The sequence below is a fragment of the Syngnathus floridae genome, chromosome 7 (assembly GCF_059516105.1).
Source record: "Syngnathus floridae isolate MCC-2025c chromosome 7, RoL_Sflo_1.0, whole genome shotgun sequence".
Taxonomy (NCBI): Eukaryota; Metazoa; Chordata; class Actinopteri; order Syngnathiformes; family Syngnathidae; genus Syngnathus; species Syngnathus floridae.
The window spans coordinates 15118175-15146088 of NC_142419.1; the positions used below are offsets into that span (position 1 = coordinate 15118175).

At 48.1% G+C, this 27914-nt stretch overlaps 1 protein-coding gene across 6 annotated transcripts in view; it reads right to left on the bottom strand.

The window, feature by feature from the left end:
* The window catches only part of ryr1b (ryanodine receptor 1b (skeletal)), a 36841-nt gene that overhangs the window by 4066 nt on the left and 4861 nt on the right, over positions 1–27914 (bottom strand). Inside the window, exons 4-92 of one of the 6 annotated variants that reach the window (XM_088380429.1) lie at positions 27790–27891; positions 27636–27656; positions 26597–26671; positions 26445–26523; positions 26208–26320; positions 26045–26144; positions 25847–25943; positions 25567–25641; positions 25305–25461; positions 24874–25038; positions 24689–24810; positions 24419–24605; positions 24215–24350; positions 24047–24142; positions 23860–23978; positions 23664–23797; positions 23339–23580; positions 23070–23262; positions 22778–22994; positions 22599–22703; positions 22332–22435; positions 22158–22241; positions 21917–22076; positions 21699–21846; positions 21431–21636; positions 21193–21367; positions 20912–21120; positions 20439–20785; positions 20231–20366; positions 19969–20129; positions 19736–19898; positions 19486–19572; positions 19183–19409; positions 18530–18974; positions 17903–18430; positions 17606–17806; positions 17428–17539; positions 17215–17358; positions 16729–17002; positions 16508–16625; positions 16201–16333; positions 15906–16136; positions 15657–15840; positions 15488–15599; positions 15298–15418; positions 15047–15216; positions 14758–14978; positions 14596–14686; positions 13977–14117; positions 13732–13895; positions 13580–13658; positions 13408–13497; positions 13201–13338; positions 13056–13133; positions 12909–12984; positions 12729–12852; positions 12218–12333; positions 12082–12149; positions 11812–11933; positions 11582–11631; positions 10984–11044; positions 10776–10902; positions 10601–10709; positions 10437–10518; positions 10227–10357; positions 9829–10149; positions 9517–9757; positions 9351–9438; positions 9161–9253; positions 7993–8007; positions 6180–6350; positions 6043–6102; positions 5714–5848; positions 5529–5641; positions 5370–5466; positions 5186–5292; positions 5056–5107; positions 4922–4984; positions 3459–3558; positions 3279–3358; positions 3068–3144; positions 2830–2903; positions 2687–2704; positions 2477–2557; positions 2175–2263; positions 1894–2022; positions 1619–1723; positions 1392–1473; positions 22–1328 (exon numbers count right to left, since the gene is read on the bottom strand). In XM_088380429.1, the coding sequence (XP_088236555.1) occupies positions 22–1328; positions 1392–1473; positions 1619–1723; positions 1894–2022; positions 2175–2263; positions 2477–2557; positions 2687–2704; positions 2830–2903; positions 3068–3144; positions 3279–3358; positions 3459–3558; positions 4922–4984; positions 5056–5107; positions 5186–5292; positions 5370–5466; positions 5529–5641; positions 5714–5848; positions 6043–6102; positions 6180–6350; positions 7993–8007; positions 9161–9253; positions 9351–9438; positions 9517–9757; positions 9829–10149; positions 10227–10357; positions 10437–10518; positions 10601–10709; positions 10776–10902; positions 10984–11044; positions 11582–11631; positions 11812–11933; positions 12082–12149; positions 12218–12333; positions 12729–12852; positions 12909–12984; positions 13056–13133; positions 13201–13338; positions 13408–13497; positions 13580–13658; positions 13732–13895; positions 13977–14117; positions 14596–14686; positions 14758–14978; positions 15047–15216; positions 15298–15418; positions 15488–15599; positions 15657–15840; positions 15906–16136; positions 16201–16333; positions 16508–16625; positions 16729–17002; positions 17215–17358; positions 17428–17539; positions 17606–17806; positions 17903–18430; positions 18530–18974; positions 19183–19409; positions 19486–19572; positions 19736–19898; positions 19969–20129; positions 20231–20366; positions 20439–20785; positions 20912–21120; positions 21193–21367; positions 21431–21636; positions 21699–21846; positions 21917–22076; positions 22158–22241; positions 22332–22435; positions 22599–22703; positions 22778–22994; positions 23070–23262; positions 23339–23580; positions 23664–23797; positions 23860–23978; positions 24047–24142; positions 24215–24350; positions 24419–24605; positions 24689–24810; positions 24874–25038; positions 25305–25461; positions 25567–25641; positions 25847–25943; positions 26045–26144; positions 26208–26320; positions 26445–26523; positions 26597–26671; positions 27636–27656; positions 27790–27891 (13281 nt within the window). Of the gene's footprint in view, positions 1–21; positions 1329–1391; positions 1474–1618; positions 1724–1893; positions 2023–2174; positions 2264–2476; positions 2558–2686; positions 2705–2829; positions 2904–3067; positions 3145–3278; positions 3359–3458; positions 3559–4903; positions 4985–5055; positions 5108–5185; positions 5293–5369; positions 5467–5528; positions 5642–5713; positions 5849–6042; positions 6103–6179; positions 6351–7992; positions 8008–9160; positions 9254–9350; positions 9439–9516; positions 9758–9828; positions 10150–10226; positions 10358–10436; positions 10519–10600; positions 10710–10775; positions 10903–10983; positions 11045–11581; positions 11632–11811; positions 11934–12081; positions 12150–12217; positions 12334–12728; positions 12853–12908; positions 12985–13055; positions 13134–13200; positions 13339–13407; positions 13498–13579; positions 13659–13731; positions 13896–13976; positions 14118–14595; positions 14687–14757; positions 14979–15046; positions 15217–15297; positions 15419–15487; positions 15600–15656; positions 15841–15905; positions 16137–16200; positions 16334–16507; positions 16626–16728; positions 17003–17214; positions 17359–17427; positions 17540–17605; positions 17807–17902; positions 18431–18529; positions 18975–19182; positions 19410–19485; positions 19573–19735; positions 19899–19968; positions 20130–20230; positions 20367–20438; positions 20786–20911; positions 21121–21192; positions 21368–21430; positions 21637–21698; positions 21847–21916; positions 22077–22157; positions 22242–22331; positions 22436–22598; positions 22704–22777; positions 22995–23069; positions 23263–23338; positions 23581–23663; positions 23798–23859; positions 23979–24046; positions 24143–24214; positions 24351–24418; positions 24606–24688; positions 24811–24873; positions 25039–25304; positions 25462–25566; positions 25642–25846; positions 25944–26044; positions 26145–26207; positions 26321–26444; positions 26524–26596; positions 26672–27635; positions 27657–27789; positions 27892–27914 lie in introns of all 6 variants that reach the window. The other 5 variants (XM_088380428.1, XM_088380434.1, XM_088380432.1 and 2 more) reach the window with 5 other exon arrangements.

Consider the following 27914-nt stretch of genomic DNA (forward strand, 5'->3'; position numbering starts at 1 on the left):
AAAGTTGTTCTATTGACGTACCGGTTTCCTCTTGAGCAGCGGCGTGCCCTCAGGAGTGGGCGGTTCTTCCGGCGTGGTCTCCCCAAAGTCTCCGAGTCCGCCGGGGGCGTTGAAACCAGGCAGGCGTCCTCCTTCCCGTTCCTCGCCGTCCTCCTCTTCCTCCTCGCCCCCTCCCGCATCCAAGTCAGCTGCTCCTTCTGCATCTTGAATCTCTCTTGCTCCCGGTTCGGGCGGCAGATCGCCGTGAACTTCGTCTTGCGTTGGGTCCGGCATGCTGGCCAGGATCTCGGTCACCGTCATCTTCTTGGCGCCTTCCACCAGGCCTCCGCCGAAGAGCGCTTTCCAAATGAGCATGAAGAAGCCCTTGCAGATGCTGTAGATGAACATCAGGACGCCCATGAGGACGGTGTAGATGAAGGTGGCCAGGCCGATCACCATCTCCTTCACTGTCATCTTGCGTAGCTTGCGGTAACGCCGCCGCAGGTTACGGAAGGTGAACATGTTGAAGAAATTGACCACGCTGGTCAGGAAGTCGGCAAAGGCCGAGGCGGATTCCGGAGGCGGAGTTTCGCCGTTGCCTTCCTCGCCTTCGCCGCCGTCGCCCTCTTTGGCCGCCTCTTCTTCCTCTTCCTCGTCATCTTCCTCTTCGGCGCCGTCTCCCTCGGGCTCGGAGATGGAGGCGGCGATGTTCATTTCAAAGATGGTGTCCTCGCAGAAGTTGACAAAGAGCTCCATCTTTTCGCTCTCGCCACCCTCGTTGACCACGTCGAAGATGAACTGGCGCTTGGACTCGCGCACCTGCGGCATCTCCCACTGGTTGCGGTTGGCCTCACTGATCTCGAAGTAGATTCGCTCGATCTTGCGGCTGGCGCCCATGATCTCGATGCGGCCCAGGAAGGGGCGGAAGTAGTTGAGCACGCTCTCCGCCTGCTCCAGGAAGTTCTGCAGCCGCGTGTCGTGCGGCACGTGCTCCGACAGGTTGGTGAGGAGGACGGCGATGTTGAAACCGATGTCCTTGGCCGGCTCCTGGAAGCGGTCGGCGAACTCCTCAAAGTTGATCATTTCATTCTCGTCGGCTTCCGAGCAGGACAGGAGGAACTGGATTTCCGTGGGCGAGTACTGCTTCTGGCTGTCCATGGCCTTGGAGAAGTCCTTCTTGGAGATGAGCCCTCGCGGGTCGCTGACGTAGTCGCGGAAGGCGTCGGATGCGACGATGTCCTTCAGCTTGAGGAACATGTCGAAGAACTTGAGGATCATCTCCACGTTGCTGGAGGACTCCACCAGCATGTCCACCATCTGCTTGGCGATGGTCCCGTTCACAACGTTGCCTGGAAGGAGCGCAGAGGAGAGGCCAACGTGCTTTCATTGACTCTTTTCCGTAAAATTCTTACCTTCCAGAAGAGAGAGAAGCATCACCACCATGTCCTTCTGCAGATCCAACAGTTCCTTCAACAGCCCGATTTGACTCGAGTCCTGAGGAGAAGCCGAAACACGGAGAAGAAGAAATAGTCGAGAAAATATTCTTTGGAGATGAAGACACCAGGTCCTTCCAAAGGTTCCTCCAAAAACGATCCTGGGTCCGGAGTTATTAGGAAAAAGAATACATGATGTGTCTCACCTGAGCCAGCTTCATCATCATGTGAGCAAAGACGTGGAGGAAGCCCACCACGGCGTCCCACAGCCTGCTGTGCGCCAACGATTGCTGGTTACCCGTGCACGGACCCTGAAAGACAAAACGCAACTTTTGAACTTTGACCTCTTGTGGCAAAAGTAGTACACACACCTGCCTTCAATAAAAAAAAAAAAAAAGGAAAAAGGAATTTGCATACTTTGCTTAAGTAGAGGGGCAACATTTTTGTACGTTGTTACTTGCAACCAACGAATGTTTGTCACCTGGATGTACTCGGTTAAGCTGTTGAAGACTTGCTTGGCCACAGTCATGGCTTTGGAGAAGTTCCTCTTGCCGGGCTCGTCCATGATGTCCTTGCCCGAGTAGTACCAGTAGAAGTCACTGATGGATTCCTGCCCGACGACAATTTTTTCATTACACCAAGACAATTTTTTAGATTTTTTAAAATTAAATTAAATTATTTTTTTATTATTTATTTTTTACCCACACTTAAAAAAAATTACCACTTGGGGGAATTTTAGAAAACTTAATCCAGGCTGCTCACCTGAAGTCGTAGCAGGTAGTCCACCGTGCAAATGATGACATTAATGGTGGTGGTGCTGCCGGTCTGGGTCCTCAGGTAGTTCTGGAAGTCTAGTGAATGACAGGAGATGACCTTTAGATGGATTTATTTATTGACTTTGTGTTTTTCGGAGTCATTTACATGCAATTTTGTCAAAGGTGTCAAAAAGACCATAGAAATAATCAATTAAAAATGAATATCATAATAAAAAAAAACATTACATTGGAACTGGTAACTGTGTTTAAATAGTTCCAATCCAGAATTTGGACAAGAAGTTGACTCACCGTTATTGTGACCCTCACAGAGCAGTTGCAGGAAGCGGAAGAGGTCGCACGTAAACTCGTCATCCGCCATCACTTTCTCATCTAAACGGACAAATTGGATGCAAGTGAACACACCACGTTGAGTGACTTTTGAGCATTTGCTTGAATGACTCAGATTTGAGAGAAAAGAATATTGGCTAGCATGCAAAAAAACTAGCGACGCTCATTTACCACGTTCAAGCTTCTTGTCTGACAGCGCCGACGGGAGGAGAGAGAAGACAAGAGATGCGGTGAGTGCATAGACCTCGGAGAATTCTCACCGAGTGATATTTCCTTCATAAGTCATTTTTCGTGCACGTGTGGAATGTACTCACTGGTGCCCTCTTCTGACACCATTCCAAGTCCTTCAGCCTTGTTCTGTCTCTCGAAAGCATTCAGGTCCAAAACACTGCTCACAAAGCACACACAGTCAAACAAAAATCTGCCATATTTGTGCTGCTGTTTTGGTTAGCAACACATTCCAGCGAGGGCTTTTTGATGAAGCTGCAACTTATCAATTTCACATCTGAGAACCCCGACAAATATTCAAAGTAACATGGATGTGTTGGAGACCTGCAGCTTTGCATCAGAGCTTGAACGCTCAGGAAGAAGCCCACGTCCTTTTTGTCCTTCAGGTAGTCCAGCATTCTCTGCATGGAGGCAAAAAATCAAAAACTATGATATGCCATAACAGCATTGATTTTCTATTATGATGTTGCATTTTTGGATTTAAAAAAAAAAAACAGGTCAGAGCAGCGTGACTGCTTGCTAGGCATCGACTGACCTGCTGCACGTCGCAGTTGCCTCCATTGAGGATGGAGATTCCCAGTTTGAGAGTGGAAGAAACCATGACTCCCGGTTCACCTGGAACAAACTGGCTTAGTTGCATGCCCACACATTTAACTTTTTTCAGTGCCCCCACGTCCCCCCCTTAGCACCGCCACTGTATGTGGAGGCAGCCCACCTTTGCAGGCGCTGATCATCTGCAGAACCATCTCGGCGGCCCCGCGGCCATGCAGGCGGGACTGCTGGTAGAGGAGCCTCTGCTTCTCCATCTCCTTTTCCTGATGGGGAGGAGAGCAGGAGGGAAGCGGTTGTAACCACGCCCACGCAGATTGCACCACCCCCCCTCCACACACACTCGCTTCTACTGTGTGCATTAGTTTCGGAAGCTATCCCAGCAGCTTGATAACTTCCACAAGCTCCAAGCAGCACCCAACATACTGCACACTCATTTCCAGCATGCAACTTAAGCTAGTGCAACATTCGTACCATTCATTAGCGTTGGCGGAGTAAAAGGGACATTGTGTCAAATCTGATGATTGTGCTTCAATGTTAAAAATGAGCCAATGAGTCCTCTTAACTCGTTAAGGTCAATTGGATGTACTGTCAACGTACCATAGTTCCTCAAATAGTGGCTGTACCTCCAATAAAGGGCTGTCATATATGAAATAAATCTAATAAAAAATAAGATCCTGTGCCACAATATGCGGAAATATGGTAGTTCAAAACATTGTTGCGTCATATTTCAAAGCAGCCCTAACGTACAGCGGTGCCTTGAGATAGTAATGTGTGCCTTCTGCTATGCACACTATGACCAGATGGGGGCAGTATAAATCAGGCTGCAATATTAGCATAACAATCATAATAGTTTTTTTTTTTTCTTGTTGTTAAGGACTTGGCCTGAATGAATTTTAACAGCAGCTATGCTAGTTGTGTCGTGTTACTCGTATTTCAAGGCATCCCTGTGTGCTATTATTCAAATGCAGCTATTGTCAATCACATGACTAGTCTGGAACACACGACTCATTTATCCAACAACCCACCCACACTCCCACCCAACTTCCATCTTGTCCCTCCCTATCACACACCTGCCTGCTTGTAAATGTCCCGAATCTATTTTCCAATTACAAAATCTGAAGTGTGTGCGGGACCATGCACGAGGGTTGAACAATGCAATGAACTAAAAATCATTTGAAATGCAATTATCCAATCACAAAGGCTGATTTTTGGAATAGGGGGACAAACAAAATCAAACCAATATCACGGTTAGTTTCCCAGTTATCAAGTAAGACACGTTCCAATAAGGTGGTGAGTAAAAGGGGTAGGGGAGGGGGTGAGTCGGGCCAGGGAGATCCACTTGGGGGATGGAAATAAAAACTCTGCGATGTTCCGAATCCATCAAAGACATGCACAGCTCAGTCCGCCATCGCAGGATATGTTGTGAGAGAGACCACACGAAGATTAAAAAAATAATAATAACAAAAAAAAAGACGAATGTTTGTTGTGGGGTGTGCTGGGTTTGGGGGGGGCGGGTGCGAGTGTGTTGATGCCGTATGGTCACTGGTGGCACGGGGAGCTGCTTCTGCGCTGACTCCCCTGTCTCCCCTTCCCCTGGTCCCCCCATACCATCTCTGTCTGCCGCACCTCAAAGGATGGCTCCTCCCCCTCCTGTTCTCCCTCCTCGTCATCCTCACCCATATGGCAACTCTGCAACGAGACCAAAACGGGAATAAGGTGAGAAAAGACGCGCCGTGATACTCTTTGGATTTTCTGCATACCTTTGCCATGATGTCAGCGTACGACATATAGAGGTGGTCGACATCCAGTTTTCTGCGGTGGAGAAAAAAAAAAAAATCATTGAGTCTTAGTTCAAAAGAGGATGAGAAGAAGTAGCCGTGCCGCTCTTACGTTTTCTCGGTGAGAGCGGTTCGGCTGAAATGCAGGATGAGCTGATGAAGCGGGTCGGGCTTGGTCTCCGTCTCTTCTTCCTCCTCCTCCTCTTCCTCCAGGGCTTTCTATCAAACGGACACACGGGTTAGACCTTCACGTTCTGTTTATTTGAAAAGACGGCGAGAAGGGGAAGAGGACAGACCGATAAGTCGTCAATCATCTTGTCCTCGAAGGAGTAGCCCTCCGTCTCCAGCCAGTTGCGCTTGTAGGCGTCCAGAAACATGTTGGTGGCTCGGTGCCTGCGGAGAAAATATTTTGCCGAGCCCGGAAATGACAGTGATCATCGTCGGGGAATAATTACGTGGGGATGTTGTAGAGGGGCGTCATCCTGAAGCAGGCCACCACGGCTCTTCGCCGCTGTTTGGACAACAACTTGTGCCACACCATCTTCTTGGACTTGAAGGGATGCTCTGTCTAGAAGACGAAGAGCGAGGCTTTCCTTCACGCATATCTACCCACTAGACGTTTTCTAATCTTGGTACTCACCACTTCAATGTGGTAGAGGACAGCAGACACCTCTTGAACCCTTTTGACCACCTTCTCTTGGTCCTCAGCATCTTCCGCCTTTCCAGACATCTCCTTGTAGAGGGACATCTGCCAACGCATGGCCGGGTCCTCCACCTGCAAGTTGCACATTTCGCAACCTTTATGTGTATACCATAAACCAGGGATTGTCAACCGGTAGGTAGTCTGTGGCCCTCTAGTGGTCCAAGACGGCATTGCAGGCCAAAGCAGTGGTCCCCGAGTTGCTTCTTGGTTATAATGGTGGTGAAAACCAGTTGAAAACCCCCTGCCGTAGACAATAACTGACTTACTTTGCCTTGGAGATGAAAATTGTTGTGTAAAAACTCCCTCACTTCTTCATCAGTATCTTTCTACAAGAGAAAGTTTTCATGTCATTATTTCCACCACCTGATAACGGAGCCATCAAACATTCCACGTGTGACAGTACCAGCGAGTATCTGATTTTGGCTAAGTTGATGAGCTCCTGATCGGCGGGTGAGCACATGTTGAGGCCAATGGGGAGCATCTTCTTCAGCGCCGCCACGATGAGCGAGGTTTGCACCGAGTAGCGGTCCCCCCGCCGCTTCTTCTTGGTACGCTCCTGCTCGGAGCCTCCGGACTAGAAGGGGTAACAAAAAGAAACGTTCACTCCCGCCTCTCAACTGTGCTCGCTGTAGACGCTTTTCAGTCATGTCATACCAATTTTGCTCAATTGCACAGCCACTACTAGCCATTGGGGTGTGTATACTTTTGCAACTGCATTATCGTTTACTATTTTTACCTCCCCGCTTGTAAAGTTTTAGGTTTGCAACTGAATTTGAAGGTTGTGGGTCACATTAATGGGGGGGAAAGTTTTTGTTTTTTAAACACAGAAGATTGGCATTTGAAAACGGGTGTGTAGACTTTTTAGAACCACTATACATGAACAAAGATGATAGGCATGGTTTCTTTAGCTTACCAAATGCATAAAAAAATTTGATTTGAACGTGCTGTTTTGATTCTACAATTGCCTTGAGTAGTCTGACATCACATGAAAAGGGTCCACCATATAAAATTTCACCAAATACGATCTATCAGTGGCAAGGCTTGAAAAGGGAACAAGAAACATATGCAATGTGATGGCCAGATGCACATCATGCGCAGTGACACGGCATGCGCACAAAATGACTCAACAGGAAATAGAAATGGCGTTCCTCAGAGCAACAAGCACACTTTCTTGTCCACGTAAGATTCGGTCGGGCTAAATGCAACCTCGCCGTTAGTCGCACGCACGGATTGCATCTGGAAAATATTCTCGGTGCTTCACTATATTCATAATTTAAAATATAAAAATCCCTTGACAGAACAAGAACTGTATGTATAGCTTTAGAAAATGGGTCTCAAACGAATCCCCCGCAATAAACGGGGGTTCACTGTCAGCCATTTTGTGATAAGATTATGGAAAAAGTGAAGCGCTGTTAATACTTTCCGGACACCCCGCACACACACGAGGTTCTGGCTTTGGCTCCGGGATCGAGGAGCTCTTCTCACGCAAACACATAATCAATGGTTGATCGAGTTTAATAGTGTCAATGAATTAGACGTGAAAGGGGGGAGAGGGGGTCCGGTTAGTAAGTGTATTGGAGGCTACCTGCTACCGTCGCTAGCATTTAAATCCCGTTGACGTGTCTAGCTTGCGCAGATCCATCGGTGACAGCAAAGGAGGAGAATGCGGCTTTTCGGTGCAAACACAACAGGGGTGTCCAAAGTTCCCCGATGCTCAAAACAACATTTGACTCAGCCTGGCACTGCAGTCCTGTACTCCGCATTCATGCTTTTTTTTTTTTTTTTCATGCGGGCCTTAGAGGAAAAGTTTGGACACCCCTGGAATAGTAACAACGCAGGTGACTCGAAACCCAACGTCACCCCCCATCCCACCACAACTATCTACAAACAAACGTTTTTATGAATCAAACAAAGTGGGAGGATGGCGCTCGGCTGCAGGCGATCACGTTTCAAAATGGCGTGAAACTGCTAAGCCGAGCGCCATTGCACCCGTCACGCCACTACAGTCTACAACAGCGCAGAAATTTCATCAAGCCACTGCCGACCCCGGCTCGCTAACACACAAACACGCACACACTGACTAGGGCTGAACAATTTTGGAAGATAATCAAATTGTGATTTTTTTTGCGATCCAGGAAGCGTGACGAGAAGCCTGGCTTAAAGCCAGGAGGTGCCCATGCGGTCAGCCCAGCGCTCGTGCACAAACACAGTCTAACCTCTCCGTCTCCGGCCTAGCGGCCCGCCGTCCGACCCCGACCCAGGATACAAGGAGAGAGCACAGTTAGCCACACGCCAGCGTCTGGCCTCAACCACCACAAAGTGCCTCTGAACAACGCTCCTGGGAGTTTGCCGTATCAATCGCGGCTCAAGAGTTACAGTGCAGCTGGAAAATATTCACACTGTATCTCACCCATTTGCTAGGTTCCAGATTATATATTTTTATTTTTATTTATTTATTTAAATTGTATTTATTTATTTATTGAGTGATTTATTTATAGATTTATTTATTTTGATTTGCATTTATTTATTGAGTGATTTATTATTTTGATTCAATTTATTTCACATTTATATTATTTGAATCCATTTATCCCTTAAAGAAATCTACCCAACACACCATAATGACGATGAATGAAAGGCATAGTAGAGCCATGTTGATGTGAGTTGAGGAGCTTCTTTAAGACAAGACAAATTGCTTTGGCGCTCTCTTGTGGCCACTATAAGCAATTACATGGCGGAGGGAGCAATGTCGATGTTTTCCGGCTGCACTGTCGGTTGTGGCTGGTTCGGTTTCAAATAACCAAACAGAGGAAAAGACACACGAGGCTGACATGAGTATGTTTTGTACGTTTTGCAGCGTCTGCAAATGTTAGTTAGTTGATCAGAGATTAGTTCCTTAATGCGTTATTTTACAAATGGAGTGAATGAAATGTTGGCCTGGATTTACACTGCGCGTGTCCAATAATGACCAAGCTCAGCACGTATGTTCACAATAACACAAACGCGGCCATTTTGTTTCTTTAATGAAGGTAATGGCCACATTACTTCACTTCAATTTTCCTTCCATATTGATCGACTACACTAGACGGCGCTCAAGTGTCTCCTTTAAATCCAATTTAAGCGTACCAGGTTCTCATTCTATTCAGTGTTCAACAAAAATTCAAACTTAGAAGTAAAACAAATATAAAATAATTATATAAATAATATAAAATCTATACAATTATATATAAATATAGTAATAATATAATACATAAATAATATAAATATAAAATAAATTACATTTGGGATTTGTGGGACACCCATATAGTGTAAATCCATATTAATGGTGAATAAAAGTTGATGGCTGTGGACATGAGGTTGTGTGTTTGTGTGTGTGTCCTCTCTCACCTTGCTCATCTTGCTCTTACTATCGGCGGTGAGGAAGGACATGTTGTTGATCTCGTTCATCACCACAAAGTTCTGCTCCTCGCGTTTGAAATTCTGCAAGGGGTAGGAACCGCACGAGTGTCACGCTCGCACGTGATTGGCTCACCTCACAAGTTTGGGACTGACAGAAGATCACAAAAGAAAAACTCACGTGGGATTTGGACCAAAAAATGAAGACCTCGCCCACCATCCTAAAGAGCTCCTCAGCGTCGGGATCGGGACACGTTAGCCACCTCGCCCTGTGGACGAAGCGTGATGACAACACGGGAACCTCGCCGGCTCCTCTTTGCAACATTTCGGAACATGGGCTCGTCTACCTGTTGTTGTCCACGTAGCGGATGAGCAAAGGGTAGAGGGCGTAAAGGTCGCGGCACAGCACGGCAAACTCGTCCCGGATGGTCCCGTTCTCGCTGTCCACCTCCGTCTTGCCTTCCATACGCAGATGGTCCTCCTCGGCCACCACCTTGCCTGAGCGCTTCTTCAGTTTCTCCATGGTGGGGATGAAGTGGGACTTGAGCATCTCCGGCTTGGCCCGGCTCACGATGGGCTGGGCGAACACTGCCGACCAGATCGAACATCTCGCTCTCTTCTCGGATTTCAAAAGACATTTCAAGATGGCTGCCACTGACCTGCCAACCTCTTCATCCAGGAGGCCTCGTCGATGCCCAGGTTGTTGACCACGATCTTCATGATGCTACCCAGGAGCTGGTTGAGGTGCTCCGAGGTGACGGCGGTGCAGATCTGGCCCTCCAGATCGGGGAAGTTCTCCAGGCCCCTCTCCCACCAGCGTGGTAGGTAATTGCACAGCATGGGCAGCGTGATCTCGATCACATGGGGCATTTCCGTGTAGCGCGCCCCCGACTCGGCCAGGTCGTAGATCTCCTTCATGAGGATGTCTAGCTCGGGGATGTCGGGACACAGCTCCTGCACTTGGCTAGGGAGGCCAAGAACTGAAGAAGAAAAAAAAATTGGATGTTATTTTTTTTTTTGGGCAAACCAACTTTATGAAATTGAACTTTGGACTCACTGGTTCTTTCTCGGGGCGTCTTGGTGGTGTAAACTGAAAAAGCATTGAACTCATTCAGCTCGGGCTCAAGGAAGGCGACGGGCATGGCGGCTGCCAAGTGTGCCAAACATTCGCCAAGAGCAGGACGCTGTCTGCACGGGAGGGGGGGGCGAGGAAGGGAGGATAATGAATATCTTGAAGGGGGGGGGGGTGAAGATGAAGGTTACTTACTTCTCCACATGCGGCGTCTTGACCGTGCCCAACGAGTAGATGCTGCACATGATCCGATAACAGGAGATTTGCAAGTCGTCCACTGAGGAGAAGGAAAGCAATAGTCTTACTCTGGGGTGCTAACAAACATATGGCGTGAGGACTATTAGCGGACCCAGACTCACTCATGACGTCGTCTCCAAACTGGTGCTGAGCGATGTGGTCGAAGAGCGACGTGAGGACGGGGAGGAGAGCGTTGGTGGTGTAGTTGATGTTTTGGGCCACGCCTTTCACCTACGACAAGCGGCAAGGTTCAGTTGAGTCGTTTTTGATGACCCGATTATCAGGTCGGCTTCTGACCTGGTTGCGGCTGGAAACCTTGCCCAGCTTGAGATTCTCCACCATCTTCTCAATGTCGTCGGCGGCACTCTCAAAGAACTGACGCAAGCCGGCCTTGACGATCTCGGGCCCTGACTTCATTACGGTCCTGAGAGGGCGACCCACAAAAAAAAATATTTTTTTTCCCAGAACTGGAAGCATACATTGAAGACGTCAGGACGAAACGCACCTGGCATCCAGCGAGCGGGACAGAATGTGAAGGCAGTTGACAATGGCACTTGCATCCGTTCCTAGAAGGAGGTCAAGGGTACTTTAGTTTTAAAAAATATTTTTTCCACTCCTGTGATTTAGCAAATTTACCAAAATTTCGTGCGCTACTTTTTTAAAATATTTTTTTTCAGGATGCAGCTTGCTAGTCAATTCCTATAAGAAAAATTTGCAAAATCATTCAATTAAAATAAACAATTAAAAAATATATATTTCACGATTTATTTTTGCATTGATATGTTTTTTTTTTTTTTTAGACCACCAATTTCAAAATTTGGCAGAATATAGCTGATAAGCAATTAATCAACAAAAAAATGCAGTAAATATTTTTTTAATTGGCCAGTTAATCAACTATCTGCATTTTATTCTGCCAAATATCATAATTGGCATCGCAACAACATTGTGACGAACTCACATTCAAATCACACTCAGGCTGTTAGTGGGGAAAACAAAAAAAAAACAAAGACTTGTGTTAGATGAGAGCACGAGAGGGCAAAGAAAACGGAAAAAAGGAAGATGCGGAGGAGGACAGACACACTCGCGCCGTGCAGATCGCTTACCAAAAAGAGAAACTCTGTGCCTCACCAAAGCAGCCAACTTACAGAAGATACTGACACGGAGGAGAAAATAAGAGGAAGAGGACGATGAGGAGACAACCGGGGAAGGAAAGATGGTTGAGGTGACGTGGAAAGCCGACATTGGGAGGGGCGAGAGGGCAGAGGACAGACGCATCACACACCAGTTGCTTGAAATATTAGATAGATATTTAAAAATGAAAATTGAGCTCCACCTTGCGATCATTTCCTTCTCCTTGTTGGAGGAATGTCCTCCACTTCCCAGAACTTTAGCAGGGGTGGAGAGGAAGTAGAGGCAGTGGTTCTTGAAGTACTGATTCACAAGTGGCAAGAGAATCTGTGGGCAAAAAATCTAATTAGTCCGATACGGCCTGTGTGACCTTCTGGTCCAGCAGGCAGGGGCGGAGCTAAGTGGGGGCCAAGCAAGGGCCCACGAACCCAGGTTTGACAACCACTGCTTATAAAGTCACATTTCTTTGCCGCACCTTGGCAAAAAATTTGATTTCTTGCTCATGTGGTGACTTCTCCACTCGCCCACTGCTAACCACGGCCTCTGTGGAAAGAAACATCGTGAACCAATGTGACCTCAAGGTTCAGGTGGTGAAGTTGTGTCTCGCTCACCCAGATGAGCGATGAACTCCTGGGCAATGTCCATCCATTTGAGAAGCTTCTGGAGGAAGCCGTAAGCAAAGCGCTTCTCGATGGATGAGATGTCCTGCTCCATGTCCTTCATGCCCCTGACGTGGAGAAAGCAGGGAGAGAAAAAAAAGAAATATATATAGTTTTATTAATTATATTAATTTTAATTATAGTATATTTATATATATAGAATATATTGATATATAATTATATATTATATAAATATTAATATTGTTACCAATACTATATAATAATTAATCATAAAATTATATAATAATACGTTTATATATTAATTAATATATTAATTATATATTTAGTTATAATTATACTCGTTTTATTAATATTTATATCTATTAAATAGATGTAAAAAAAAAGGTGTGGTTTGATGAATGAAAAAGGATATCACTCCTAATATTTATTGTGACTGAGTACATTTGCATTACTTGCATTACTATGATGTCATGTCATAGGCGGGAAACATTTTAACACCAACCTGGTGACGGCGTATCCGTTGAGTTGGAGGAACTTGAGGACATCCTGTGCTTTTTCTCGGTCTCTGGCCTTCTCCTTAGCCGTCAAGGTGTCGTAAGGCACCAGCAGAGGATGCGTGCCGCCACCTGGAAGGAGACGTCCCTCAGCAACTTTCCATTGGTGACGGAAAAACCTCACTCACCTTTAGACTGAAGCTCCAGCTTCTTCTTCCGGCCCCACGTGTTGTGGTAGTTTTCAGCCAGTTGCTCTGCCATGGACTGTAAAAAGAGAGAGATGAGATCAGCATCTGGTGGAGGTCAAAGGGCGAGAACAGACGTGTGGTACATACCTGCAGCTCTCTGGACAAAGCCATTCCGGTGATGTCTATTGGTTGAGGGCTGTAACCGTGGCTGGGATCATACGTAGCCTTGGAGACACAGATATATATATTTATTTTTTTCTTCTTAATTAAGTACAAGCCTGAACGACAGTACCTGAGCAGTTTGGGAGAGTTTGCGTGTGGCGGCCTTTTCAATGTCTCCCTCGCCATCTCGGGCCTTCTCCAAGGTCCACTCCCATGCCAGCATGGCTTTGATGGACTCTTTGATTGGCCAGCGGTAGATCTCCTTGTCCTGTGGAGCAAGTGGGATCAATGAAAATGAAAATATCTTCGGATCAAAGAATGTCAAAAGGGCCGTCACCTTTTCTGAGAATGTTTTGTACGGCCTGAGCATTGGGTGAGTCTTGGCGTTCTCGTCCAGCACCTCTCCGTAGGTCCAGTTGTTCTGAATCTGTAAATAAACCAGTTGAAGTAACATTCGTGAACATGAAGAAGGAAAAAATAAATATATATATGTTTTTTTTAGAACGAACCTTTTCAAATGCCCATTTGTCATGAGTATGCTCCGCGTACTTGTTGATAAAGACGTCCAACCTCTCGGGGATGATGGTGCTGTCGACAAATGGATAATTTTTTTTTCTCCCAATTTCATTTTTTCAATCGTCTATTTTTTTGTAAATCTCACTTGGTGGTCTCCACCGGTTTGGGATCAAAGTTGCCCTCGGCATCCACAGACGCTTTCTTTTCCATGTGAGAGGAGTAGCTGGCATCCACGTAGTCGGGCGGGATGGCCCCCGCGATGCCGCACAGGCACGGCATGGCAATTTTGAAGAGCTCCGCGTCGAATTTCTACAACGTAGAGGATGGATGCAGGAGAGTGGAGTTATGAAATGCACTTGGAGGAACAAGGTTGGTGTGCTCTGCTCTTACTTTGTGAGCCAATGACTCAAATATTCCCCAGAAGAGTTTGCGGGAAAGATGGAGCTCCTCCTCCGAGGTCACGCCGAAGTTGGCCCAGCCGTTCGGCAAGCAGTAATACTTCCAGCAGCGCTCGTAGTGATTGGTCAGAAGCTGCAGGGTAATCGTTTATCTCAGTGGTGTCAAATTTGGTCCGCAGTGTAAATTATATTTGGCCCGCGAATTGTGCATCGACTTTATGTGCCAATACTAAAATTATTTTTAAAAAGTAGAGGTGTCGCTAACAATATTTATTACCATTCATCTCCTTTTTATAATTTGAACAGTTTTAATGTTCATGCCTCTGACCGTGGAGAAAGCAGGGAGAAAATTATAGAAATTGTAGTTTTATTATTTATATTAATTTTAATTATAGTATATTTATATCTAGAGAATATATTAATATATAATTCTATATTAACATATAAATATTACTAATATTATTATATAATAATTTAAATTTTAGAATTAATAATTGTGATTTCAAAATTATTACATTTATTTGGGTTGACATTCATAACAAACAATGCGGCCCGCGACAAAAATGAGTTTGACATCTTATATAAAAAATAAAATAAATGATGAGGCAAACCTTGAGCGACATCTTTGCATATTCGTTGAGGATGGGCACGTCAAACACCAGCCGCCTGAGCAGATGCTGAAGCATGGACGGCCGGAGGTACCTGCCGACAATCCGTCACAAATAAGCAACACGGGTCGCGTTGACCCGGCCCGCTTTGGCGACCCGACTGACTTGCAGAGCCACATGAGGCACTCCTCGATGACGTCCCGCTGGGCCTTGGTGAGGGCTCGGCCGCGGGACAGCCGGTAGATGGTGTGCAGCATGGAGTCGATCATGATGGCGCGGTGGTCGGTGCCGGCGAACAGCGGGGCGCATTTGGTGAGCAGAGGTAGGACGGCCGAGCAGAGGTAGCGGTTCAGCGCCAGCGCCATTTCCGTGGTGCTGAAAGCCGGCTGGAAGACGAGAGTTCAGAGTTTCCGGTTTGCCGCTAGACCAACGGTCGCTCCGCCGAAGGACTCACGGTGTCGAGAGAAGCCGCAGCTCGCATGTCGGGCAGGAAGCCGACCTCCAGCACGTGCAGCAGGAAGTCCTGGTTCTCGATACCGTAGACTCTGTCCAGGAAGAGCACCATGGAGGCTTTGTGGTCGGGCACAAAGCTTCCGGACATCTTGGGCTCTACAACCTGACCGTCTGCAACACGGAAACGAAAAAAAATGAAATCAGACAAACGCATCACCCAAATCAAAACAAAATCTAGAATTTGTACTTGACCTTTTCCGTGCGAAGGAATCTGTACGGGCAAACTGATGACTCCAACAAGATCTTCGATGGGCACCAGAGACCTCAGGATGGCTCGGATCCTCAGAGCTTCGCCCTTGCCTGCTTCGATCAGCTGGCGGACGAATGAAGACGCATTAGTTTCTACATCTGGAGAAGTGAGAGGACTAAGATCTCCACCCACGTGCATCTCCGGGGCGCAGCGGCCCAGCAGGTCAATGAGGGCCGAGTAGAAGGACATGATGGCGTTCCCCAGATGCACGCGGCTCTCTTCCTGTTGCTCCTCACCACCGAACCTGACAAGAAAAAAAATGAGTTTTCTGGACCCAAAAAGGTTTGAGATGGACACCTACATGAAGCGTCTGTCTTTTTTGACAGTGGGTCCGTCCCTTGCCGGGTCCTCCGAGATCTTGATGGCCTCCTCCATGGCGGCCAGGAGACCGTTGCCGCCCTCACCTCGCAACGCCGGGCCGAAGCACTCGGGCCGGCGGATGAGAAGACGCACCACCACGTTGGCGTTCTCCTCCACGCTCTCTCCTAAAAAGGGACGGGAAGGATAAAGAGAGTGGCCGGTCCAAGATGGAGTCGGTCGGCACCGTTACCATTCACAAAGACGGCAAAGCGCAGGAAGTCCAAATATCGTTCCCCTCCACAAGGGTTCCAGCCAATATCGGGGTAGCCCTTGGACAGCAGCATGGGGCACATCTGCAGGCCGCAGCCCGCCAAGTACGTCACCACCATCTCCAGGTCCTGCTCCTGCAGTGCCAAAGCCAGCTCGTTGTTGTCGATGCAAGAGGCCGCCGCAACGTCCAGAGGAGTGGAGCCCCGCATGCCTACAAATATTTCGGTTCATTATCAGAACAAGATTTAGAGTTTCCATTTGGACAGATAACCGACCCAGTCCGATGCCACTGTTCTGGAGCAGGTAGCCCAGATGGTCAAACATGGAGCGCTGGTTCTGTCGGCTGATTCGGCAGAAGTAGCACAAGAAGCGGCAGCAGTTGGTCACCATTTGGGGGAAGCGGATCTCCTGCCGAACAAAATGTGGAATAGTGAGTGGCTCCATCAACACAGCATGATGGAGTTTTAAAAATATATATATATATATATTTACCTTTGATGCAGATTTTATTTTTATTTTTTTATTTTTTTTATTTATCTTAAAAATATCTATATTTATTTTTTATTTTGTTTATTTATTTACCTTTGAGTCTCCTCCGCCACCCAACACGTTGACCATCACTTCCATGACCGTCTCGTGCATACCAAGAGCTCTCATCAAATTGGGGTGCTGGTAGAACACCTTGTTGTTCATGATATTGCTGAGAAAAAAAAAAAAAAGGTCAATTTAGTTTACATCAAATATTTGTTATAATTTTTTCTTTTTATGACTTTGGATGTGAACCAAGTGCTCTCAATTCAGACCCAATGCTCTGGATCATGAGGCGCTCCTCCTCCGGGCCCATCTGGACGATGAGCAACGATCGGATCTGGCCCAGACACTCCAGCAGGTCCATGGTGTCCTGGTAGGACACGGCGTTGATGGCGTACGCTTTGGGCAGCGCCCGGATCAGCTCGCCCAGGCCGTCGTACTGCCGGTGGAGCAGGCTGAACATCAGGCGAACCAGCTCCGGGTTTTGGATGAACGATTCCTGGGCCCAGTGGATCATGGTGTGGGAGATCAGCTCCTGAAGGGTGCCTGCGTGGTGAGAAACTTTGAAAAGACTTTTCCGTATGGAGTACGATTGGCCGCTTCACTTTTTCTTCTCTCCTTCTCGGCAGAGCAGAGAGGGGAGGGGTGAGCAGTTACGGGACATTGTGACCTACTAAGAAGAATTAAAAGTCTTGCCGATATTTCCTTCTTTCCACATTTCTCCAATGATTCACATTTTTCTATGTGTGGGATCTTACTGGGTTTAGGCTCCTCCTCCACCTCGGGCTTCTCCTCCTCTTCCTTCTTTCGCAAGTTTGTCACTTTGTCCACCAGACTGAGAAGTCTTCCACTCAGCGAGGTGTCCACCTCCTCTTCCTCCGTCTCCTCTTCGATATGTACGCCTTCGGGAGGGGAATGAAGAGCGGTTTAGAACAAGAAGCAGAGCGGGAGATGTTTGCGGGTGTCCTCACCGCAGTGAAGGAGGAGGTCATTGTGAAACTCTCCCAGAGTGTCGCGAACATCCTCGGGCACAGGACAATCTTCATCTTCAGGACTGTGTTTGAAATTGGTCAGCAGAAGAACCTGAAAGTCGTCAAAAAGAAATCAATTTGACATATTTTCGCTCATGTTCCTGTGTTCTCACTGTACCTGGTCCTGCGGCGGCGAGCGGAACTCGCGAGTCTTGCGCGCCGTTTCGGCGGCCGACATGGTGAAGGCTCTCATGAGCTCATTATAACGGACGCGCTGGTTGCTCTGAATTTCGTGCACAAAGTTGTCCGAGTAGGCCACGATGGCCTCCACGCGATGGCGTAGCTCGCAGTCGCAGAAGTACTGCAGCAGCGTGCACATCTGAGAAAGATTTCACAAAAGAAAAAAACATTCGGGTGGTGTTCCCAAACAAGTCTCGGAGCTGATCTTTTCAAAGCAGTCTCAGAAGTGTCCAACCTGCAGTTTGACAGATTCCGGCAATTTCATCTGGAGCAATCCCTCCTCCAGACCTTCTTCTTCTTCCTTCAATTCTGCCTCCAGCAACTCAGCCTCCTTCTTCGCCTCCTCTTCTGCTTTATCCCCTTTGGCCTCGTCTTCCTCTTTGGTCTCTTCCTCCTTGGGCTCTTTGTCCTCCTGGTGCTCTCCTTTCTCCAAAGCTTTCAGCTCCTCTTCCTCCTCCCCCACACCCTCGTCCTCCAGCTCGGCTTCATCCCCTTCCTCCTTCTCCCCGTCCGTTTGGCCTTTGGCTTCCTCCGTTGGCGCCTCTTCCTCCTCTTCCTTCCCGCTGAACACGTTGGGATCGATCATCTTCAGGATGTGCTTGGTGTCCTCGTCGTTGAAGATGCCCATGATGAGCAGTGTGCTGATCAGCTTGAGGATGGGAACAAAGTGGAACTCCACGCTACCACCCACCGGGTCGCGCATGGCCTGGCTACCGTCTAGCACAGCTTCCGTTAGCATGCTAATGGCTAGCGTCTTTAGCTCCTGAAGTGGGCGGGAAGAAATAAAAAAACATTACAGAGCCCCAAAAATCATCAAATCATTTTGGTGGCCCACGTTCATGAACTTCTTCTTGACTCTCACCTGCAGTGGGAAAATTGGACTCAGCGTATACAAATCCGGATCCATGCCCACAAAATTGATGGAGGAGAAATGAAGTTTCGGTCGCAAGCAGGTGTTGAGACCCACGCCGGGAAGGGAATGGGCCTTCTTGGTGTCGGGATAGAGGCTGATGCTGAGCGTTTCCTCCGTCATGGGCACGATGAACTCCTTGTTGGTGCCCAGGCGCGCCCGCTTGGCCGACTCCAGGTGGATACTGATGAGGAGGTCGTAGTAGCCGCTGCGGAGAGGACCCGGCAAGTAGGTGTTCTCGATGGCGTAGAAGAGCTGCGATTCGTCCACGTGGCTGCAAAGAGCGTGGGCCACGCGGTTGTTGCCCAGGGCGCATACGGCGCAGTAGAGCATCAGGGTGTGGTAGTGGAACTTCATCAGGTCCTGGCGCTCCGACAGCTCCAGGATGTCAATACACCTGAACGCAGAAACATTTGCTTCATCTTTAGGACAATTGCACACTTCTAAATAGCGCTGAACAATTCACTGATTTCAACTTGACATTTTGATATAGTAGACTGAAATTTTCAAATCAACCAAACCTTTCAAAAAATCGGATTCATTTTCTAGATTAGCTAGCTAGATAGCAAGATTTACAGATCGATTGATTATTTTTGCCGTCCTACCTGTTCTCCTCAGGGATGTGCAGAGCCATCATGACAAGAGGTTCGCTGCACTCTACCATCCAGCCCAGCTTCTCATTCACTTTGCCCACCTCGGGGTTGAGGAAGCGATTGGGCATCCGGCTCCAGATGACCGGGGTCAGCATTTGGACGTCCAGCCTCGGAGGGCACTGGGGCACCGGGTTCTTGCGCTCACTGCGGAACATGGCGGCCGAGATGGGCATGATGTTCTGAGGGGCGGAGTGAAGAAGGTTTGAGAGTGTCGGAAGGGAAGCGAAAGGGGAAATGTGGGCGTCGGGATCGGACCTTGAGTTTTCCCAGCTCCAGTTGGACCATGTTCTGGCTGGAAGGTTGGATGAAGACAGCAGGGAACAGCTTGGTGTTGGGCTCCACCTGAGACGGAAAATTGCTGGTTTTATTTTCCACACTTAACTCTTTATAACCTAGTGACGAGAAAACTCGTCATTGAAAATAATGACGTAATATCCCGTCAACTTGAGACTCTCGGGCAGCTCTCCCTGAAAATGAAAAGAAATATAATTTTGCAGCTACTCACCTGGTAGAAGGTGTTAATTTCCTTTCCATTGGCCGTGAAGGTCATGAGCCCCGTGGCCAAGTCCACCAGGCAGCCGACCACCATGTCCTCCTGACTGAAGCGGGTCTGCTGAGTGCTGACCAGGTCCCCTCCCCAAACCATGTAACAGTTGCTGTGCTTCATGCTGCACGGAAACAATCACAACCGTCCGCTGAAACTTCACGAACACCAGCAACGACGTGAGACGAACCAACCTGTCGTGGATGTTGCCTTTGTCGTCGCCCACAGTGACAGTGACGTTCCGTACTTTGGAGAGATCGAAAGTTGGATCAAACTGGTGGTAGTCAGGAGTAACCCAACCGATCCACACGCCCGTCGGCTCCTGCCCGGCAAAGATCCTTATCGAATAGTAATACTGGAAGCAAAATGCCAGGCAGAGTTAGAAATATCCTAAAAATGTTTGCAAATTACAATTTATGGACAACTAAAAACCAAAAACGGCACGGTGTGTCTTACAGTGGTGGTGTTCAGAATGATCTCGGGGTCGTCTCGGTCGTCAGGGACCACGTCTTCCACCAAACGGGGCACGGTCGGAGGGGCGGGGGGAGGCGCGAGAGGTGTCATGGCCGCCTTCTTGGCCTTGAAGAAAAATCTAAGATGTAGAAAGGAGAATTGTTTGGTTTGAGTCCATCAGCACTTAAAATGGATTAGTTATTAATCTTACCCTCTTTTCTTTCCTTTCTCTGACATGGCGTCCTTCTCGTTTTCCACCGAGATCTCTTTGGGTACAGACGGCTCCTTCTTGTCTTCCTCCTGCTCCTTGCGACTGGCTGACTTCTTGAGGACCTCATACTCCGAGTCGGGCTCCACCACCACCACTTCGTCCTCGGGAATGGTGAGCGTTCGGGTGAGCAGCGTGGTGCCCGCCGGGATCTTGAAGATCTCGTGGAACTGGACGGGCATGCTGAGCCTGAGGAACATCATGTCCGTGTTGGCGTTCTGCGAGCCGAAGGTCTTGTGGGTCAGCTTCAGGCAGGGGGCACTGTCCACGGTCCCGTCCACTCGGGAGACCTAAGGAATTGATACCGAGGGATTTTTGTCCAGTCTAGAAGTCTTTATGGAACGGATTAATTGCCTTTCCATTCATTTCAATGGGGAAAGATGATTTGAGATAGTCAAGAGACAGTCGAAAGTTACCTCCAGGTGGTTGTGGTCGGTGGGGACAGGCTGAAACTGGGGCAGGCTTTTGCTGAACCACATGGTGATGTCCCGCTTCATGTTGATGGCGAAGGGCTCGAAGCCTTCCTGAAGGCCGCAGATGGCGAAGTAGCGCAGGCTGCTCACATTCTGGCCCAGATTAATCCGTCCGACCTGGGACAAGCCCAAAGCGCAAACTGGGATGAAACCTGAGGAGTTAAAAAAAAAAATCCATATTTCAAACCACTTCCAGATCATGTCGAATTGTTCTTCTTTCTCACCTTCGCCAATTTCAATATCTTTGAACGCCATCTCCGAGCCAGAGTCGCTGATCAGCATTTCGCCGTTGAGCGTGAACATGATGTTCATCTCCGTCAGGTCGATCATGCAGCCCACCACGTCACCGGACTGCCACTGGCGGCCGAAGGGCTCGTTGCCGATGTGCCACCGTTGCGCCTGAAAACGGAAAAATGTGAGGAACCGCAACACTTTTTGATTCACAGATTGAGTCGGACTCACCTTGTTGCCGTTGAAGACGTAGGCGAGCTCATCGGCTCCCAACTCGGTGTCGGAGTGGACGTTGGGACGAGCCCAGCCCACTCGCATCTCGCCCGTGGTCACCGCCTCAAACTCAAAGTACCACTTCCCTTGCGTGATGGCGTACGACCTCTCGGCCCTGAAGAGTCGAACCTTATCGCCGCGGATGTTCTCCAGGCCGTGCCCGGCTGCGGCGGAAGAAGATTCTAAGACCTTGGCCCGATTGTCAAAAGCTTTTGTTTGGACTCACTGCTCTCCTGGTCCGGAGGCTCAATATTGTAGCCGTAGCCGATGAGCGTGCGGACGGCGTTGTTGACGCTGTCCCTGTTGGTCTTCTTGGTTCTCTCGTCCAGCAAGTTGTAAGGCACCAGACGAGGGTTTCGCTTGTTGAGAATGTCCTGAAACAAAAGTCCACAAATAGGTTTTGTCAAAGTGATTCTTCCGAGACGACGTGGTAAATTTCGGTACCTGCACTATGCTGTAAGTCCAGCCCTGTCGGACGCGATCTCTTGCCCAAACGTTATGTCCGTTTTCGGCCAGTTTTTCCACCAGTTGGTTCTGGTTGGGTGTCAGCTTGACGTGGTTGAGGTCAAGTGGCGCCGGCTTGTATCCGTTGCTCATTATATAGCTACACAAAGCACAAATGTGTTTTTTTTTTCACGTCAAATATTTGTGATGACTGTCAAAACATATTGGAGACCGTACGTACGTCTTTGGCAGCTTGATTTTCTTGAGGTTCTCCTCGGCTTTTTCGTCACCCATGCCCACATGGCAGCCCAGAGCCAGGAGAGTCCTGTGAGACCACGTCACCAAAACAGACATCAACCCGAGTCAAAGTCGAGCGTTGAGTCCTTTCGAGTTCAAATCCCAACAAGAAGCTCACTTAAGCGTCTCTCCGGACATCTGCAGGTTGTAGTTCCTCTCGGGCTCCGGGAGATTCTGGAAGTCCACCAAGCAGGGATGAAGCTTCTTGTTGTCATCTCTCAACTGTGAAAAATAATCAAATAAAAAAATATATTATTACCATTTATGAGTAATATATATTACTTATTATTTATTATTTTTATTATTATTATTAGTTTTTTATTTTATTTTATTATTATTAATTGGTTTTGTTTGAGTTATTACAGTCATCCAATTCCAGACTCACAATCCCGTAGGTCCATCCCTGCTCGATGCGAGTGATCGCCCACAGCTCGTGAATATTCTCCGCCAGCTTCTCTCGGATTCTCTCGAGGTGTGGCGGTAGCACAATCTGCAGCCGTAGATGGGTAAGGTCATTAATATTCATATCAATCATTTTGTGCTTTTTTTTATTTTTTTAATTACCTGAACGGTGTCCACGGGACACGGCGTGAAGGAGGTGTGGGTGAGCGACAGGGTTGGCCCCAGAAGGTTGCGAACGCCGCTGAAGTCGTGCTTGTACTCCTTGATGGGCTCGATGCGCATCCGCTCTCGGGGCAGGAGCGCCTCGTAGCACGGCGCGTAACCCGGCGGCGGCATGAACTTGAAGTCACCATGGCGACCGCCCAGCAGGAAGCGAGCTCTGGAGACGAGAGAAGGCGTGGGAAATGTCAACGGACATCCAACAAATAAGGGAGGGGGGAGCTGTTGATCTTACTTGACTCCCGCTGAGAAGCTGATGACGGGGAAGAAAAGGGCGTCCACGTTGAAGTTTTCAAACATGCCCTGAACGGGGTGCCCGTTGATCCGGAAGGAGATACTGGGCACGCTCAGATCCAGACAACAACTGACCACGTCGTCCGCCGCCAAAGTGTGCGCGGTGGGTGACGCCACCTGCCGCGCCACCGTGCCTGGTTGAGGAAAAAAAAAAACGCAACTCCATCGTCGGGAAATCCAGCCTCGAGTTCCGACGGTCCGCCATCTTACCCGACCACAAGTGGAGGCCGTCAAAGCCGTACGAGTAGAGGTCGTCGCCCACGCCGTTGCCCCCCCAGCCCTCGCCGCCTCCGGGGTAGGGGCTGTAGCCTTCCGTCATGGCCCAGCCCACGCGGAGGTGCGACGCCTGCGCCGTCACGAAGGGTTCCACGTAGTCCACCATCATCTCGTAGTACCACTTCTTGTACTGCGTGGAGCCCTCGCACGTGCCCAAGAAGATATTGGGCCGGACGCTGAGCACACATCGTCACGATTAGTATGTTGATGTATCTAAAGTGGTGTCGGTGCTTCTTGGTATCGGTACTGGATTGAGTACCTGGTTACATAATTTACAATGTTGGTCTGCAGCAGGAGATCTCGAGCCGGAAGCAGGTTCTCAGTGATGCGGTTCTGATTGGACCTCACAGCCACACCGTTACACACGCAGAGAGAGCGCAGGACATCCAGAACCTAAAAAAATATATACATACATGACTAAAATATAATTTGAGGATAAAATCTCCAAAACGCACCTTGTGGTTCCGTCCATGCTTGTCCAGGAGAGAGATGATGGACTTGATGTGGTTCTCTTGGATGATGTTTAGAACCTCGGGGCTTTCAATGAGCACACAGTAGAGCACCTCCAGAATACCTAAATAACAAATCAAATATAAATAAAAAAAATCTACAGTCATGATATTTGTTCAGATGATTTGATACCTGATGAGGCCTCCAAGCGGTCCAGTTTGCTGACCAGCCAGTCCAGGTTGTCGCAGAACAAGGCGCAGTTGGAGCGGTTGCCCCTGATGAGCGAAGCTTTCCAAAAGATGGCAAAGTCATCACGTGACATGCATGCTTTTGTTGATCTTCACGCAGCGGTTGTCCTACCCAGCAGCTCGTAGAGAAGATTGACAATCTCCTTCCAGGACTCTGCCGCTTCCTCGCCTGCAAATTCCGAGAAGTGGGCCGCCGTGTTGTACACGTTGAGCCGGTCGATGCACTCCAGCACGATGGTGATCATCCCCTGGCGGAGAAAGACACGGACCAGCGGGAATAGAAGCTCAAGTCCGAAACTCACGTGACGCCGCCTACCTCCTCCTGGAAGAGATTCTGCCGGTTACGAAGAGAGCGAAGCTTGGTTTGCTTCTCCTCGTGCTCCAGCTCCTCCTCGGGAGGACGGAAGTAGAAGATGAGATCCTGCAGGGAGAGGATGACGCCCTCCAGAGGGAGAGACAAAGGCCCTGGAGATTTGTTCTTGCCGGTCAGAGAGTCCAAACCCCTGGAGACAAGGCAGACAAATCCACCAATCGATGATTTTTGAAGCATTGGTCTGAAGATGAGCAGGAACTTTGATGTGCGTACTTGATGAACTGCCTAAAGAGACCCATGGTGCTATAAATCATCCGAGCTGCTTGGGACTCCTCGGTCTGGGAGCGAGACACAGTCAGGGCGTCGTCCATGTGTCCTTCTTGGTGCAGGATGACCTGGAAGTAAAGGAGCCATCACGGAACGGCTCCGATATGTGGAGGTTCTTCAAAGAAGCACACCTTCCTCTTCATCATCCCCAGACGCGCCGCTTTGGCGTCCAGCGCGGCGTACGTCAGCCACAGGCCGGTGGACACGTGCTGCACGAAGCACATGGACTCGCCGTACTTGATCTCCGGGATGCCCATCCCCTCCACGTCTCGTTTGTGAGCCACGTCCACCTTCTCCTGCTCGCCGGAGAACAATTAGAAAATAAAGAATGACAGAGCTACACGACTCAGAGAAAAAGATTCAGACAAATCTATAACGTAGCAACCAAATATTGATTTTCAGCTTCGTGAATGCATGGAATGTTCTTTTTGTCCACTAGAGGTCACTATTGTGACATTTTACAGGGGTGTACTAGCTGTGACTGAATGCATGTGAGTTTAAAAGGCCTGTTGTGGGATGTCGGAGGACATTTTTGTGGAAAAAAAAAAAGGTCCTATCAGACCTTGGAGGCGCGGAAGCAGAAGGCAGACACTTTGGTGTTGGCTTGGTCCGCGTCCGCCACCATCAGGCCCTTCTCCTCATCCAGACACAGGTACCGGCCCGTGGTGATGTGGCGGATGCGGAAAGATTGCCCCCACTTTAAGTGGCTCCCGCTCCAACTGGAGAAAAAAACGGAGAAATAAAAAAAGTCATTTGTGGTTCAGGTAATGTTTTTGGGAGGATAAATAAAAGTCACTTGTTAAAGTTGACTTGTTTCTAGTCACCTGATTCGCAAAGGCTCCAACCGCCACAATGAACGAGCCTGGCTGCAAACGGCACCGCCTTCGTAGTGAGCCATTCTGGAACACACAAAAGATGACAGGACGATAATAGACAATACATTTTTTGTTATTTTGTTATATCATAAAAGTTTAAGCTAGAGAAAAAAACATAAACATGACAAATATGTAAAAGAAAGTTTTTAAATGTAATAATACCAATAAAATGTCAATTAAAAAATAACAAATTAAAAAATAATAATAATAAATAAAGAAGGAATTTTACCTTCGCTTCTCCTCTCCTTCCTCCGGTGTGGAGATGCTCAGACACTCATCCATGTGACCGTGGAAGAGCCTAAGAACGTGACCGCCCGTCAGGAACCCTGAAAACAACAATGTAGGAGTTCCCGACACGCTTAGCTTAACAATGCTAATTATTCATCTTACTATCTTATTGTTAATGTATTTGTATGTGTGTTTGCACCTTCAGCGAGTTCACATCCAGAACTAATGGGGTTCATATTCCACAGAGTCTGCATGAAGGAGGCGTCTACCATCAGATCTCCACTAGCGTAGGACAAGTGCTGAGGGACAAAGAAGGAAGGTCAACTCGATACAAACCGGTTTGCTTTTACGAGGAGTCTCACCAGGTATCTCTCGGAGGAAACGCTGACAAGGATGAGGTCATCCCCCACACGGACCTTTTCACCTTCAGACCTCTGCTTGGAGGCGGGATGAATCGTCCACCAACACGCTTCGCCTGCGTGGCGAGAACATCGAGGCGGGCGAGTTTAAATGTTACAATGTAAGACAACCGAGGCTTTGGCGCCATCTTCTGGCACTTGAAGGCATTACAGATAGCAGGAACAATGCAAATAATTTACCGGTGGAATCTTCTTGCAGGCCCACGTCAAAGGCCAGCTTGTCTGTGAGCGAGCGAGATGTGGTCAAACAGCTCAGGTACTGGAGGGAGAGTCTGGATTTAGAAATCTTATACAAAAAAAAAAACACACACAAAAAAAACAATTGGACTTACCATGCCCGAGTGGTTGTGCCTGAGAAGGATGGCGTGACCGTACAACAAGGTGCGATGGCCGCCACCTTGCGAGGACTGGGGGGGAGCAATAAAACAATTATTCAAAACAGATAACTACAGTTAATGGTATCGCAACTTTGGCGATACCGTTTCACAATCAGGAACTAGAAATTAGAAGAAAAGAAAATTGCCATTAATTTCATGCAATATTGATATTGAAAAGTATTTTTCAAAAATCATCTGTCATTATTTCGGGGGAAAGTTTATGTATCAAAAGTACACTAGTGGTATCGGTTCTTGGTATCAGTGTCGTACTGGTATCGGTCTTTAAAGAATTGATATCGAACAGCCCTACCAATAATAAATCATAATGATACGGGAACGACGATAAAAGGGATTGACTAAATCTGTTGCGGTTTTTCGACATGCCACAAGGACGGATTGTTTCACCAAAACAATTCAGTCAGGGTGACGACAATGGCCTTTCATGCGGGGTTAAGTATTTCTAATCCCCACGGATCACACGGTTCAGGTATGTCAAGTACTACCGTCACACTGTTAGCTCCGGCGCTAACTTTGTCAGGACAGGTGGTCGTGCTTGTGTGTGTCGAGGAGAGGCAGGGGAGGGGGAGGGGTCAATTCGGGTGGTGTCTCGTTGCCCCTCCGACAGAGGTGGGCCGGGCACTCCACTGGGCCGCATGCCATGCTATTCTCAACCTCCCGACTCGCCTTGCTAATCTTCATCTGGGCTGCCCGACATGGAGCTAACGCTGCAAACGGAGCGCTTTCATTTGTTTTGATGTCTATTTTGAATATGCATCAAGGCCGGGTATGCCATTGTTGCGTGAGAAAAAAAAAATAATAATAATAATACTGACATCACGTGAGACATAGTGCCAATGACATCACAGACATTTGTAGATCTCAAATACAATTGACGAAACATGATGACAGCCCTGCTCGAAACAGACACAAATGTGCAAGGACGGGAACATGAAGATGTCAACAGAGAGATCGAGGTTGATGTTCACACACATACCCATTTGTCCAAATCGACTGCCTGAGGGGGAGGGTGTCCACATAGCATTAAAAACCATCGCCGAATAAAAATAAAAAAATGTAGCAGAAGTTTTGGATGACAAATATTTTGAGACAATCTCTACATCGTTGGAAATTTTTCCCTGGATTCCTACCTCGGTCATCTCCACCGTGTTGGCCAGCATCTCTTGCAGGGCACGCACCGACAGCGACTGCTCCAGAATGAAGCTGCATATTGCCAAATCAGGAGGCACTTTCTGAAAGAGAAAGAAAAAGGAGT